The sequence below is a fragment of the Geospiza fortis genome, unplaced genomic scaffold (genome assembly GCF_000277835.1).
Source record: "Geospiza fortis unplaced genomic scaffold, GeoFor_1.0 scaffold53, whole genome shotgun sequence".
In the NCBI taxonomy this organism is placed as follows: domain Eukaryota; kingdom Metazoa; phylum Chordata; class Aves; order Passeriformes; family Thraupidae; genus Geospiza; species Geospiza fortis.
In genome coordinates, this window is record NW_005054305.1 from 1,839,362 (window position 1) to 1,853,742 (window position 14,381).

Consider the following 14,381-nt stretch of genomic DNA (forward strand, 5'->3'; position numbering starts at 1 on the left):
GACTACCTGACCTTTTCATCTGTGGTCTCACTCAGTGAAGACAGAGTTTGATCTGGTCCCTGTTGTTCCAAAAAGTTGATGTGAGGAGAGGGGAAGCTCTGCAGGAGAGCTGACAGACATCTGAGGAGTCACATCCTCATGTGAATAGCAGCATGACACCAGAAAGAGATGGTTATCACCGAGCTGTATGAGTGATTATAGTTTGTATCAGTTAGTGGCTCAAAAGGATCCTGGCTTCAGCTGCTTTTCTCTGTTATAAGGATAATTAACTACTGCTTTAGAGTGCATGTGTCTTTTCAACAGCATTTTTCACAAAAATGACACAAATACTTAATTTGGTAGTGAAATTCCAAATAAAGGAAGCCTTATTTTCCTTCTGGAATCTTTTTTCTGAAACCCTTCCCTGATGCTCATGCAGTTGGAGTTGGTGTGTGTCCTGGTAAAAGCAGTCAGGAGTAATGCACATGTGGAAGAAGCAGATATTGGTTTCACTTTTGGTTACATGCTAATTGCAAGTGTTCTGAGCACTCATGAAAGTTTAGAAAATCAAGCAAAAGTCAACCTCATGGGCATTATTTTGATAAGACCTATCTCCATATTGCTGCCATCCATCTGGTAACCTTTCACTCTTCACTTACATTATAGGTCTAATTAGAAGAAGAGTGCTTTTAAACACTTAAGCCCTTCTCTTACAACAAATCCTGATTAGATCTCAGTTTTAAAAATGGATTAATATGTGATTTTCAAGGTGACTTTCTCCTCCCTCAACTCAGTTTTCATCCAGAAAGACACTAACGGTGCTGAGATCTCCCTGAAGCTTGTGGAAGCATATTACAAATCTGGGTTTCAGCACAATTTCTCCTTTTAAAGGGCAACATATGATGGTTTGTATACAGGTTGTGCCACAGAAGTTGCCGAGTGTTTTCTGGGACATGCCCAATACCTTCAAATCTCTTGGAAGCTGTGATCCGAGGGCTCTTGCCATTTTGCAGCATCTGCTCTGTATTTGCCTGGCCCCCTGAGTGGCCCCCAGGGAGGTTTTCTTAATTAGAAGACAAAGTTGACAAAACTGGGAATCGTATTTTCCTTGGATGCTGCCATTTGCCGCTGTTTGTTGTACGTGCTCTGTGTATGCTCTTAACGTTTTGTCGCCTTTCGCCACCGCGCTGCTGAACTTTGCTGCTGGGAGGAGGCCTTGTTAATATGTACTGTAGCTGCTTCATTTGCAGAGTGTAGAAGCAGGCAATCATCAGCTGCTAGCCTCTCTGCTAAGCCAAATCCTTCGGTGTCACCGTCCGCGACCCCAGAGGGTGGATCAGCTAATGGATACAAGTCAGGGCTCACTCAGACAGGTAGGAGCTGAAAGTGCTGTAAAGATAACCATTGGGGGTGGTAAGTTACCTCAGCCACTGCTGGGTCAGGGATGCTGTAAACAACTGGGTATTTACCTTGAGACATGTGGAGATTACACTGGAGAGGATGCCTTTCAAAATTTGCTTTGGCAAAGATTAAGACCCAGGTGAGGCTGAAGGTTAGATCAGTCTCAAAACAACAATTGGTGTAAAAGCATTAAATGGTCTTTTGATTAATTTATTTGATTCTGTGCCTTCTTGTTGAAACCTCTGTGTTTCATTAAATTTTTTTGTGTGTCTCAAAAAACTTCAATGACATGTTTGTAGGGAAGTGTTTGCTTAGTATATAAACTAGGCTATTTGTCTGGAAAAGGAAAATAATCTCCTTTTAGGAAGAGGGGACCAGATGTTATTTTATTTACTTGCTAATTTCCTTATTTATTTAAATTTTATTGCACGCAAAGGTGTACTTAGAACTGAAATTTCCCCATATGCATACAGTGGGTTTGTGGTATGTGAGCTAACAGGTCTCTCACAACTATTCTAGAAAGCTATCAGTAATGCCCTAAAATAAGGAGAAAATATAAAAATCAAATAGACATTGACTGACAAGGAAGCAGCATCTTAATATCATGTATCTATTTATTTATTGCAAGTAGACAGAATGCTTTTGTTTCAGCTTTCTTCCTCATTGCTTTATTGCAGCTTCATGTATGCTGTTGTATGTTTTTGTCTGTTTGTGCTATTTCTTGAAAAATTAAAAACAAGCGAAAATGGCTTGTTGCTATTAATTGATATGAATGTCCAAAACCACACGTTTCTTTAAAGCAGTATGAAATGCAGATAGAAAGCAAGATGGTTAAAATACTTTTTACACCTAGGAAGTTTGTCAAAAGGAGTAATTAACAAAAGCTGAACACAGGCATTCATATGAGACTATAATCACTGATTGGTATTTTCAGAGGCACTTCTCTCAGGTGGTTGCCCCTGTCTCTGTTGAGGAAGTGAAATGCTTTAGGTAAAATTAAATGACAGTGTGGTTAAAACACATCTGCATTTCATTTCATGATCCCTTGGCTTCCAGATCCAGGCATGAGAACTGTGCAGATGCATGAGAACCTGTTTATTTGGAGCACCTAAAGCATTCTAATATTTACACAGCTTTGCCTTCTATTGTATCTGCCAAGTTAATAGATACACCTTTTATATAAGGCTTTCTCCTTATCACTCCCTGCCATTTTCAGTCTGCTCGGTGTTTCTGTGTGTCACTGTTTGTACTCCTGGGTCATGTTCGTCAAAACCTTTTCATCTCCTTCTCCTGTTATCTCCTAGTGAAGATAATGCCACGTACATACACAGGAATCCCCTGTGACTGGGAGAAGGGGGGAGAGCACCTTTTATTCAGTGGCATAAATTCTGATGTGTCACCTATGATGTGGGGCTTTTATGGCTTTTTCTCTCCTCGATTCTGCAAAGCTCTTTCTACTAGAGTTTGCTTCTAGGTTGTTTTAAAATCTACTTATTAGCAGGTTGTTTTCTGAAATTGTTTTCAGCTCATCATCAACTCATACCCTTTTTTTCTTTAGAAGTTGAGTAAATGTTTCTGGTGAGCAGTTCAGTCTCTGGGTTCCACAATATATATGTAGGTAGTTATAGGCAGACAGTATTAAAAATATGGATTTGGGCAGACACTTGAGTGGAAAATTCAATTCACATGTTAAGCAACTAGAAACTGGGCTTTACAAGAGAAAGATGAAGAATTTTAATAACTGGTGTTTTAATAACTATAAGTCCTGATTAGGTAACAGAGTGGTGTTTAAACATATACCAGCCACACCCACATTCACAGATAAAATTTCAAGAAAATGTATTACAATTAGAGATGGGGGACAAAAAAAAATCCCCAGAGCTTCTGGAAATTTTACTTTAAAGAAACTTGAACGCCACATATTTGCTACATCATATTAATGGCAGACCACTGTCTCCCTCCAAGGGCCCAGACCTGGTGGTCTATTTTGTTAGCCTTTCAGTGTATTTCCTATGAACATGGACGAGATTTTCTGGTGGGGAAGCAGCAGCAGAGGCTTCTGTGTTTGTTCTTCATGTCAGTTGCTCTGTCTGGCAAAGAGCTTCCTCCCACCCTCCTGCACCAAATGGTGTGTGGCCTGAGGGTGAATGTGTTTAGCAGATCAAGTTGGTCTTTGTCTTCTGTTTTCTTTAGCTGGCTGTTTTACTGGGACATCTGTAGGTGAACTTAGCCTCCTTTGCCTACTTGTTGCAAACTCCTTTCTGGACTGATGCTGAGTTAATATTCTTTCACTCTGGTTGTAAGAATTTGGATTTGCCAGTGTATCAGCATCTGAATGCTATTTTTTTCTTGAAGTAAATTGCAGCTATGAAATGCCTGATGTTACATGCCGAGAGGGACTTACATGCCGAGAGGATGGAATCAGTTTGATACTGGGCAAATATTCAAATTTGTTTGTTCTTCAGTTTATCCTTCTATAAAATAAGATTTATAGATTTTAGCTGTGGTAGAGGGCTCTATGAAGTTTGTTAATTTATGCAAAGAGTTTGGGCTCAAATGCCCTTAATTTTTTACCCAGATTTATAAATAAGCATACGCTTTTTATAGTTTTATAGACAGTAGTGCTATAAGGAGGCTATGTTTTTGGGTTTGGTTTTTTCTGCCCTTAGTCAAGCTTAGCTGTGTCTGACAGAGATTCAGTAGCTTGTTGTTGAAAATCTCAGGTGATGGAGATTCCACAACCTCTTTTAGGTAACTTATTCCAGTGCTTATTCCCTATGCTTGCTGGCTGCAGGTTCCATAAGCTCTTCATTTTAGCTTCCTCATGTGAGCCATGAGAAAACTGCGTTTACTTGCCTATCCCATGAGGCTGTTTTGAGAAGCAATGAGATAACCCTTTCTACTGTTAAAATATTTTTTGAGTGTGTGCGAGTGCAAAATATTGTGGAAGAGATCAATCATGGGTTCAGTGGATTATAAGATTCTATAGAAACGCCCAGTTAAGCGTTTGTTAAAACTCCTGGAAGATACATGGTAATTTGTTAGGAGTGTAAAAAAATTGTTTGTAATTTATGCAGAGATGTGTTTTGATAAATGTGTATGTAATAAAAAAAAATGTAAATTTTAATCATTAATTTAAAAACTTCTCAGATTCTTCAGTGTTCAGTCCAGCAAAATCATCTTCTGCTGCTGTTAACTTAAGTGGAACACAAGATCCGTGCCGGAACAAGAACATTGTGAAACCTCTGGCTCTGTCAGTACAGCTCGTAGGAAAGGCATTTGCTGCAGGTATGGCTTTGCTTTCCAAAACATCTGAGAACCAAGGGAATCATCAGCTTAACAGCCAAGAAGAGAGAATGTTCTTTTTTTGGTGGAAAAGGGAAAGGAAAACATTCACTAGCATTCTCCAGAACCGTCATATTCTTGCAGTCTTTGGCACAGAAATTTTTGCAATTAGTACTGTTCCCAAGCTTAAGCCACACCTTCGCTTTCAGATTTAACATCCTGGTAGGAGTTCTCTTCCTAACTGTAAGAGAGCATAAATGTCACCTCTTGATACCACTCTGAGTCCTACCTCAGTAATTGAGAGTTGTGTGCGCTTCTGCATTTCTAACCATTATAGTTCCTCCCCATACATGTGGTGGAATTTAGTCTTATTTTAAGGAGTTTTAATATATCTGCTGTTTTAATTGCTTATTTCTCTATTGTGTGTTTAATAAATTGTAACCCTCAACTGGGACATCTAAGTCCCACACTGACACTCTGTTGGGGTTATCTGATTGTTTTTTACTTTAGGTGGTTCATCTTTCAGCAATAAAAAATCATCACACTTATTGCAGTACAGTATGCTTGAATAAGAAAATATATCTATTTATTTGGTTTATCTATGCACATGAGCATATATATATGTATCATTTTATACATGATGTATTACATTTGCTATTTAATACAACATGGTATTGCTTATGGTGCATAATACAATTATGTTGTATCTAATAAATCATTAACAGTTCTTTGTGCAAAATACCTTTCCCCCTCCATAGTTGTGTGATTTTATTTTGCACTGAAATTTCTTCCCAGCTTTTCAACCACTTTAACTGACCCATGCCCACCAAATCTGCCTGTACAAAATTGTTGACTCCGAGTAGAAATGAGGAGCTTACAATGTGCAAGTGAGGTTATTCATATTTTGTAATTGGCAGTTGTACCAGAATTTATTTGGATGTCTGCAGCTGGTGAGTTGCATTGTTTTAAGCTGCATACCACATCTCTAACACTTCAGTTGCAGCTGCCATCAGCAAGCTGCTGTACCATCTCCTGGTGTTGCTCCTGGAATGTGTTCATGGGAGCTAAATCTTTGTGAAGCTGTCCAATACCAGCAAGGAACTGGAGTTTCCACTGGCCTCCGTGTTGGCAGTTTATGCCATTTTTTTTCTTCTGCAAAAACTGTGTTCTGAAAAAGAATGAGAACGATGAGTGATGGTAACTTCTGGTGATCATCCGTTGTAGATATAGCAGGTCCTGCCAGAGTGTCAGGCTTGCTGGGACTGGAGAATCACCTTAGGCCCAGGTAGCAAAATTAAGCATGGTTTGCCTCAGTAATGCTCAGGCCATGTACACTTTGCAGCAAACTTCCCCTGCCCAGTGTCCTTTGCTAAGGCTTTAGATGAGAGCCCAGTAGTGAATTACTGTGCATAGCATAGGGATGACTGGGGGAAAATTGTGTAGGTACACACAAGTGGCTCAGAAATCTTTACAAACTGAATTAGTAATGTATATTAAAAAAAAATCACTGTGTAAGAAAATATGTCACAAACTTCCCAATAATTGTGTGTGTGTGCAATTTTTTATTGTATTTTGGTGGGGCTTTCTTTGCATTTTTTCTTCCACCTATCCCTCCTCACCTGGAAATCTGGACACCCCTTTTCAAGGCTTGGTTTTGCAATCTGAATGTTTCTCTGCCAAGTACATGTCATGATTTCCCCGAAGTCTGCTTTTTTTCAGTCACGCATCTTGCCCTGTTCTTTTGCATCAATGTGTGGCTGTATTATTTTAATTGTTTGTTTTCAAGATTGTCTCAAGCCACACACTCTGTATTTTATTATACTCAGCTCCACTTTCACTCCGTGCCACGGATGTTGCTAATGGAAACGCTAATGGAGGAAGAAATAATGCATTGAGTACTACAGTCTCTCGGCCAATGCCTCACTCGACATCTCCAAGTCCTGGCTGTGCAGCTGGAGATCAAGGTAAGGAAAACCTCTCTGATTTTTTTATTCTAAGCTGCATTGGATGGTGAGCTTGAAATTTGTGATTTTGTTCTTCTTCTGATTGTAGCTGTTCCTACCATTCAGTCTTTACAGATCCATTTGCCTTTTGGCATGACCATTAATGATAATGCTGGACATTTTAACACAGGTAACAATGTTTTTCACATCACAGTCTGGTTTTATGTAATCTAGGTATGAGCCTCTGGTGCTCTGTGATGGGATACCCTCTCAACACCGGTGGGAAATGGAGGGTGGGCTGGAATTTGGTCATTTGGGAGGACAGGGTTTAGAATTAGTTTTTGCTTTCCTTCCAGCATCCATGTCCAGTTCTGGACCACCAAAGAAACGCCACCGAGGATGGTCTCCTGGGTCCCCAGTCCCACCTCCTGGTTTAGCAGTACCTGTTCCTACGATCCGGCCTTCGACAAGAACAGGTAAAACTTGAATGACACCGAGATTTCATTTGCTAAAACATGAACTCAGTCAGCCCAGCAGCCCTGTGCTGCACCTCTCATGTGTTGCACAGCAAACATAACTGATCTTGTCAAAGTATTTAAGCACACCATGGAGTATTTAAGGACACCATGCCCCCCAAAGAGCACACAGGATTGCTTGGTTCTGGTTGCTGTAATCTAAGATGCGTCTGAGGGGAAGTAAAACTGCTGGGGGAGAGAGAGGAAAGGAAGAGGCAAATAATATTATAAAAAATAAAAAGCTAAAAGAAATCCATGGTTCCCCCAGCTGTAACTCAGTTGTTCTAAAATTGTGCAGGTGTATGGATATATGAATATATTTCAAGGATTTTTCGTTAGCCTTCACCTTGACTGTTGTGTTTCAGTGTGGTGTGGGATGCTACAGAACCTGTACACTCTGTTTCTGCATGGGAAAAACACCTTTATACAATTTTGGCCTAACAAAGGACACTGATAGTGATACACTAGGTGATCTTCAGTTAAAAGCAGAGAGTGAGACCAAATGTTAGTCCTGTGTGGAAAAGCTGTAGGAGTTTAATAGCATGGCAGGAAATAGAATTAATTACAAGTACTCATTGATATCCATGTAGATACCTCATTATTCATAACTGTTAATAAAACTATTCCCTAATTGAGTACTTTTCAGTTGTGAGATTTAGTATATTTTCTAAAGGGGAATAAAGAGTTATTTATTATTCTCTCTATAGAGTGAGAGAATAAGCATCCAAGGAGTGAAATGTGCACAATGCTTTTTTAACTCTGCTCTTGAGGACTTGATTTTAAGGTATTTTGGAATTATTTTCAGAGATACTCATCACATGAGGAAGGGTTACATGGTAATGCAGGCCTGCTTATCTGAACACCTCAGATTGCAGCTTTTGTCAGTTTCTATCTTCAGAAACCTGTTGAAGAGACATACTATAAGGCAATCTCCCCTATTTGTTGAGTTTGTCTCCACTAATCTGCTACCTCTCTTGTGTACTCCATTTTCTGTGAGTCTTTAGTAGTACTTTTTTCTGTTGGATAAACATTTCCCCATGTGAAACATTCAGGTATGCATTCATTCGTCCTGACTTTGATGTTTTTCTATTGATGACATGGTTTGAAAAAGTGGTTGCAAACCACCAAATGAAGCCTAAGAAACTTGTGAAGCAGGCCTTACTCTGAAACCTGATTACAGATTACAAAATTCTTGCACTTGGCTTCCTTTATTTATGAAAGCTGCTGCTGCTCATGAGTAAAGCCTGATTTTTATCCTTGTAGCAACTCTCAGATTTACTTTCATGAGTAAAGCCTGATTTTTATCCTTGTAGCAACTCTCAAAGGGCAACTTGGAGATTTTGGCCTGCTTTTATTTTTCTTATCTACATATATTCTAGGTCAGAAGTTGAAGCAGTTTCTTCCCTTGTATTGAGAGGCAGTATTGGGGGGTGGCCTTTTGGCTTAGTACTTGGCTTTGTTTAAAGATGCATATTCAAACTTGTGTTTTGCTCTCTCATTCTCACCAACAATACAGTGGCCAGAAAAAGTTTTATTTTAGAAGTGGGGCTACAGGAGGATATAGGCTCTTCATTTAAATTACTTAAAACTATAGCAGGAAATGCAGAGACCTTTTGAATTTTATTACAGTTAGTGATTTGCAGTAATTTTTTTCTTATTTGTTCATAAGGCCAAATCACAGTATGAGCCTTTTAGTAATGGAAGTCTCTCTTTATTTTATAGAGCCTCTTTTGTCAGTCCCAGTTCCTCAATCCATGTTAACTGGAATTTTACAGCCTCAACCCATCCCAGCAGGGGAGACTGTAATAGTTCCTGAAAACCTGCTGAATAACTCGGGAGTCAGACCAGTGATTCTGATAGGTAAGTCTTACACTGGGGAATGAAATGCTGCATTTTGTACTAATACACACTCCCCAGGACAGAGAGGGTTTTTTTGGTTTTTTTTTGTTGGTTCTGGCATTCAGTACAATACAAAGTTGGTTTGTCACAGATAGTTTCCTTTAGTTGCTCAATATTTAAAACTGAGAGTCAGGCGATTTCTGGAGAACCTGATTTGCAAACAGGTCACCACTAGGTTAAATTTATGCAGAACCACTGGCCAGTTCTAAGTTTTATACAAGTAAGATTTTTGTAAAACCCAAGAAGAGAACAATTTCCAAGTAATGAAAATACCTTTCCGGTATAAACAACTTAAAAACCAAGCAAATATTTCCTGCAGCATTTATAGTTCAGATCTTGAAGCCCCAGAATTCTACGTGAGAACCAGAAAATTGATTTGCACTGACTAAACAGAAGTAAATCATACTAACTTTTTGTCGTTTATAGTCCATAGTTCTTGTAAGCAATTGAGATAACAGATCAGGCTTCAGGCTTTTAAAATCCTTTAGCTGTATAAAGGACTTTGTTAACCCTTAGAAAGACATTGCTTTAAGAGTATGAATTTTAATGTGAATATGCCTTTCAACCTGAGTTATTTGGGCATCATACATTAAAATAGATGGGTCAGTTAGTGCTGCCAAAATTTTGATGAGTGGCTTTTTTTTCCACTCTAAATTTTATTTAGGTCCAATACAGTATAGATGGTTGTATAGAGTAGCTTCACTGTCAACAGAACATGCCTGTCAATGGAGTCTGTGGAATCATTTACATGAAGGAATGGAGAAGTTCTCCAAGTCCTGACTTGCACAGATAATTTTAATACACACAGCTCCTGGAGAATTAACAGGGCCATGTACACCAGTAAATCTGTCAAGGATAGGGTTACGCTTCTGGTTTGTTTTGCTCAGTGTTTTTTTCTGGAAGCCGATTATAAAGCTCTGGCGTGGTGCTGTAATGGTTTTCAGAGAAACACTTCCTTATTAAAGATGATGATGCCTACAGCCATCAGCTTAAGTGCAAATTGAATGCAGCCCTTAGGCTCTTGGAGAGCTGCCATTAAGTCCTCAGTTAGGCTAAACATTAGTGGCCCTGAGAAAGAGCGTCCTATTAATAATACAGAACCAGATGTACCCAAAAGGATGGATTTGGCAAAATCTCTGTGGAAATGCTTCTTTTGAAATGAAAAACATTCTGAAGGAAAGGAGGAGTTAGCCTGTGCTCATGTGCTTTACCTTACAGAATAGAATGTTTAGTTATCAATGTTTATTTTACCTGTTTATGAAAACAGAATGGGGAGGTGGCAAAAAAGTGAAATCAATCACAGCAATACCACAGTGGCTGAATCAATGCTAATATGACTTATGCTGCTTTTATAATGTTAAGATCAATGTACTTTTGCTTTCATTGATTTTTCTTCTTTGTACACTATATTATGGAGAATCTGTATTTAAAGGTCAGGGTAAGACCCAAACAGATAATATTCTCATCTGTATTTGGATAACAATAGTTATTACCCTGCTGGATATCATGCAGTTAATGTTAGTTCTTGTAAATGTATGTGATCACTTGTTGTAAAACACAGCAGAGGATCCTTGGCCTATAATTTGTTTTTTAAGCTATTATAATGCCAAGAACAGTCATTGGTGCAATGTATTTTGCCAGACAGCTTTAAGATGTTTGGAAATGTATTGTTGCGCAAAATTTCATGTAATGGCAAATTTTATGAATTTCTGGGGGGTTATGTTTGTTTTGTCATAGGCTATGGCACTTTACCTTATTTCTATGGAAATGTTGGTGATATCGTTGTAAGTCCCTTGCTGGTGAACTGCTACAAGATTCCACAGCTGGAAAACAAGGATTTGGATCTCTTGGGCTTGTCCAGCAGTCAGCTACTAAGTGTGGAGAATATGATACTTTTAACTGTTCAGTATCTTGTCCAGCTAGGTAAGCAATTTGTCATAACTACTTGGTTTTATTTGAGACTGTCCTTTTCTCTTCATACCTTCTTTATGTCCCTTTTAGGGCCAGTTTTCTGGCTGCTTTTGTGGCTGGAAGAGGCAAGTGGCTCCATCTAGTGTGTGTGACTTTGCCACTTGGCTCCTGAAACGGAAGAAGTGAAGTGAATTTAAAGGCTGATATTGCTTCTACTCTCCATATGGGGATTGACCAGGTCACCTTTGTGAAATGGATTTGCAATGCAGATAACTCATTTTCTTAGGGTATCAAACCATCAGTTATCACAGCCCTTTCTAAGGACACTTGGTCTGTTTTATTCAGTTTTGTGACAAATGCTGGCAGATGTGTGATGGTTGTCATTGTTTTGGTGACAGCACTGTTTACATGAAAACCACATTTGTTATTCAGACTAAGGCAAGTGATTCAGTGAATATCTCGTTCTTGTAAATGTTTTTGAAACTGACTTTTTGCAAGTCTGAGAGCAAACCAGCAAGCCATTTTTTTCTCTTATTGCTGGTCAAGTCATTTTACCTACCTTAGAGTAAAAGGAGCAGTGATAGCAGCAAGGTTTTAGAAGTTAAAAATGCAGGGTAGTGTTGGGAAACTTCTACAGTAGTCTCATCCTAACTTTTGGATTTGAAAAGATGCCGCTTATCACAGGGGAGTGTGGAGTTACTTTTGTGAAGAGTACAGTGCATCTGTAATACACAATGGCATGAAATACGCAGGTGTTCCAAAAGCAGCACAACTGCTGATAACCTTACAGTTTGGGGGCCAAACGTGCTTCAAACCCCAAACATGCAGGTTTCACCCATGAGTGCTTGCATTTCTCTGCAGTTCTGTAGGAGACAGGAAGGAAATCATTTTCCATGTTGTAATACTCCCTAAGTGACCTGTTAGCTTTGTTTATCATTCTCTGCCTCACTAGTTCATTGGCTGCCATGTTAGAACTGACAAGGGGTTTCTTAATTTTTTACAGGATGTTTTTCTGTTACCTTCTTTCAGTGGGCCTGAATTTCTTATTTGAGGCTTTCATCTTTACTGGAAAGTTGTAGAGTGTGTGTGGTAAAACCAGCTGCTTCACACAATTCTGCGTTGATAGAGGCAGCTTGCAAATTTGTAGCCAGCTGATAACAGCCCTTCCAGTTAAAAATAAACTATTTATTGAAACCTGTGAGTCCATGAGTCATGCTGCGTGAGCAAGTCTAACTTTAGATGGATTCATCAAGTCTATACTTGCTGCAAACTAGAGGAGGCTTCATGCAAAGCTTCTGTAGCAGAACTGTGTTCATTGAGCACTGTGACTTCAGCATAAAGCAGTTCTCTTGTTAGCAGGTGGTTAGTTTGCCTTTTGTTCTTAGCTGGGCAAAGCTGAGTAGTTTGCTGTTTGACCTTTTGTGGAGATGTGGACCAGTACTGTAAGATGAAAAAGCCTAATGAGGAGAAAAGGAAAAACATTCTGTAGAGGAGGGGATCAAAACATGTTGCTGGCTTGAATATTGCTGTAAACTTAAAATTGTTGGAATTGTGACAGCTGCACCGAAATGTAGCCTTTGTCCCGTGTTGTTAAATCAAAGCAGATTAGAGATGAGTGTGGGGTGGCCAGATTCAAAAGTTTTTGACAAGAAGAGACGAATACACATATAAATTAACAATTTATTAATGTAAGCCTCTTTTTTTAATTGAGAAAGTAGGACTAATGTTTTTATTTTCTCCAGAGTATATTGCGAAAGAGTAAGATAAAGGCAAAGATTAAAAAGCAGGCAAAAGCATGAAAGAGAGGCTTGCCTAACTTTTTTCAGATCTCACTACTTGTGTAAAATATATTTGCAGATGACTGTGATCACAGATGATAAGAATATTAGCTATGGAAGTGCTACTTTTTGGGAAAAACAACGGGTATAGCTGAGAATTCCTGTCAGTTTTCTTGTGAAATTATGACAGCATTAATTGTAGGATGACGCTGTTGTGTTTTCAGAAATCAGCTGAGCAGCTCGTGATGATATTACAAAACAAAGTAAAAAAAACCAAATGCATTTCTGATGCTTTAAACCTTCTTTAAACCTGTGATTGTGAACTGTAGCATGGCTATAAATAAATTCCACTGACTGTGATAAAAGAATAAGTAAAAAAAAGAGAAAGAAGTGTGTTTGATTTTAGTGGGGTTTTTTTTAGTCTACCTCCGGGACTTATTTGGATTTCACATTTGTTGTCTTTGGCAGCATTCATGGTGAAGTGTTCTCAAGCTTTGTTTTTGTATATCAGAATGCCCATATTTGCACTATGGGTTACATTCCGTCATCTGCAATCATCAGCTTTTTACTATTGCACTGCCATTTCTACAAACACCATCTCGGCCTACGCAGTGCTAAGGTGGTCTGTGTTCTGGTTGAAAAAGATTTCTGAAGCCTTTGTTATACCTCCTGTTTAGGATTCTGAAATCATTCTCCTTTCTTTCTTGTTGTGGTGCATTTGAGTCATTTTGACTCTAGATTTTGTATCCTGTGACACGCTGAGGTATTTCATAGTTTTAATGTCCAAATGCACATCCAGAGTCAAGGTTCTTGCAGGGCTTTGCTTTGAGTGGAAGGGATAGTCAGAAACTAAAAGCAAGAGCTTATTCCAGTAATTCTCCTGTCTTAAGTGGTTGGAGAAGTAGTCTCTGTGGGATGTACCCTGAAGAAGATGAGTGTCATCCGGAAATGGATGACATTTGAATATATTGACTTAAACTGTAGAGAATAATGGAATAGAATTATAGCAGCATTGAATCATTTAGGTTGAAAAAAAACTTTAAGATCAGTGAGACCAATCATTAACCAGCACTGCCAGGTTCACCACTAAACCATGTCCCCAGCTGCCACATCCATGTATCTTTTGAATGCTTTCAGGGATGCTGGATACACCAGTTCCCTGGGCAGCCTATTCCAATGCCTAAGCACTCTTATCAGTGAAGAAATTTATCCCAATGTCCAATCTAAACTTCGCCTGGCACAACTTGAGACCGTTTCCATCTGTCCTGTCACTTGTTACCTGAGAGAAGAGACCAATCCCCACCTGGCTACAGCCTCCTGTCAGGTAATGGTAGAGAGCAGTGAGGTCCTCCTGGCCCCCTTTTTCTCCAGGCTAAACAGCCCAGCTCCCATTTCCCACAGAACTTGTGCTCACCAGCTCTGCTGCCCTTCTCTGGACACGCTCCAGCGCCTCAACATCCCTCCTGTAGTGAGGGGCCCTGAACTGCACACAGGACTCGAGGTGTGGCTTCACCAGTGCTGAGTACAGGGGGGAGATCCTGCCCTGGTCCTGCTGGCCACATTTTTTCTGGTGGAAGCAAGGCATTGGCCTTCTTGGCCACCAGGGCATGTGCTGGCTCATGTTGAACCAGCCATCAACCAACATCCCCAGGTGCTTTTCCAGCAGGCAG

The 14,381-nt window shown here is 39.5% G+C and overlaps 1 protein-coding gene across 1 annotated transcript in view; it reads left to right on the forward strand.

Annotated features, from left to right (window-relative positions):
* GREB1L (GREB1 like retinoic acid receptor coactivator) overlaps nucleotides 1–14,381 on the forward strand; it is a 132,323-nt gene that overhangs the window by 82,661 nt on the left and 35,281 nt on the right. Inside the window, 6 exon segments of the mRNA XM_031066537.1 lie at nucleotides 1,230–1,352; nucleotides 4,531–4,668; nucleotides 6,492–6,629; nucleotides 6,965–7,084; nucleotides 8,846–8,983; nucleotides 10,760–10,945. Coding sequence (XP_030922397.1) covers nucleotides 1,230–1,352; nucleotides 4,531–4,668; nucleotides 6,492–6,629; nucleotides 6,965–7,084; nucleotides 8,846–8,983; nucleotides 10,760–10,945 — 843 coding nt within the window.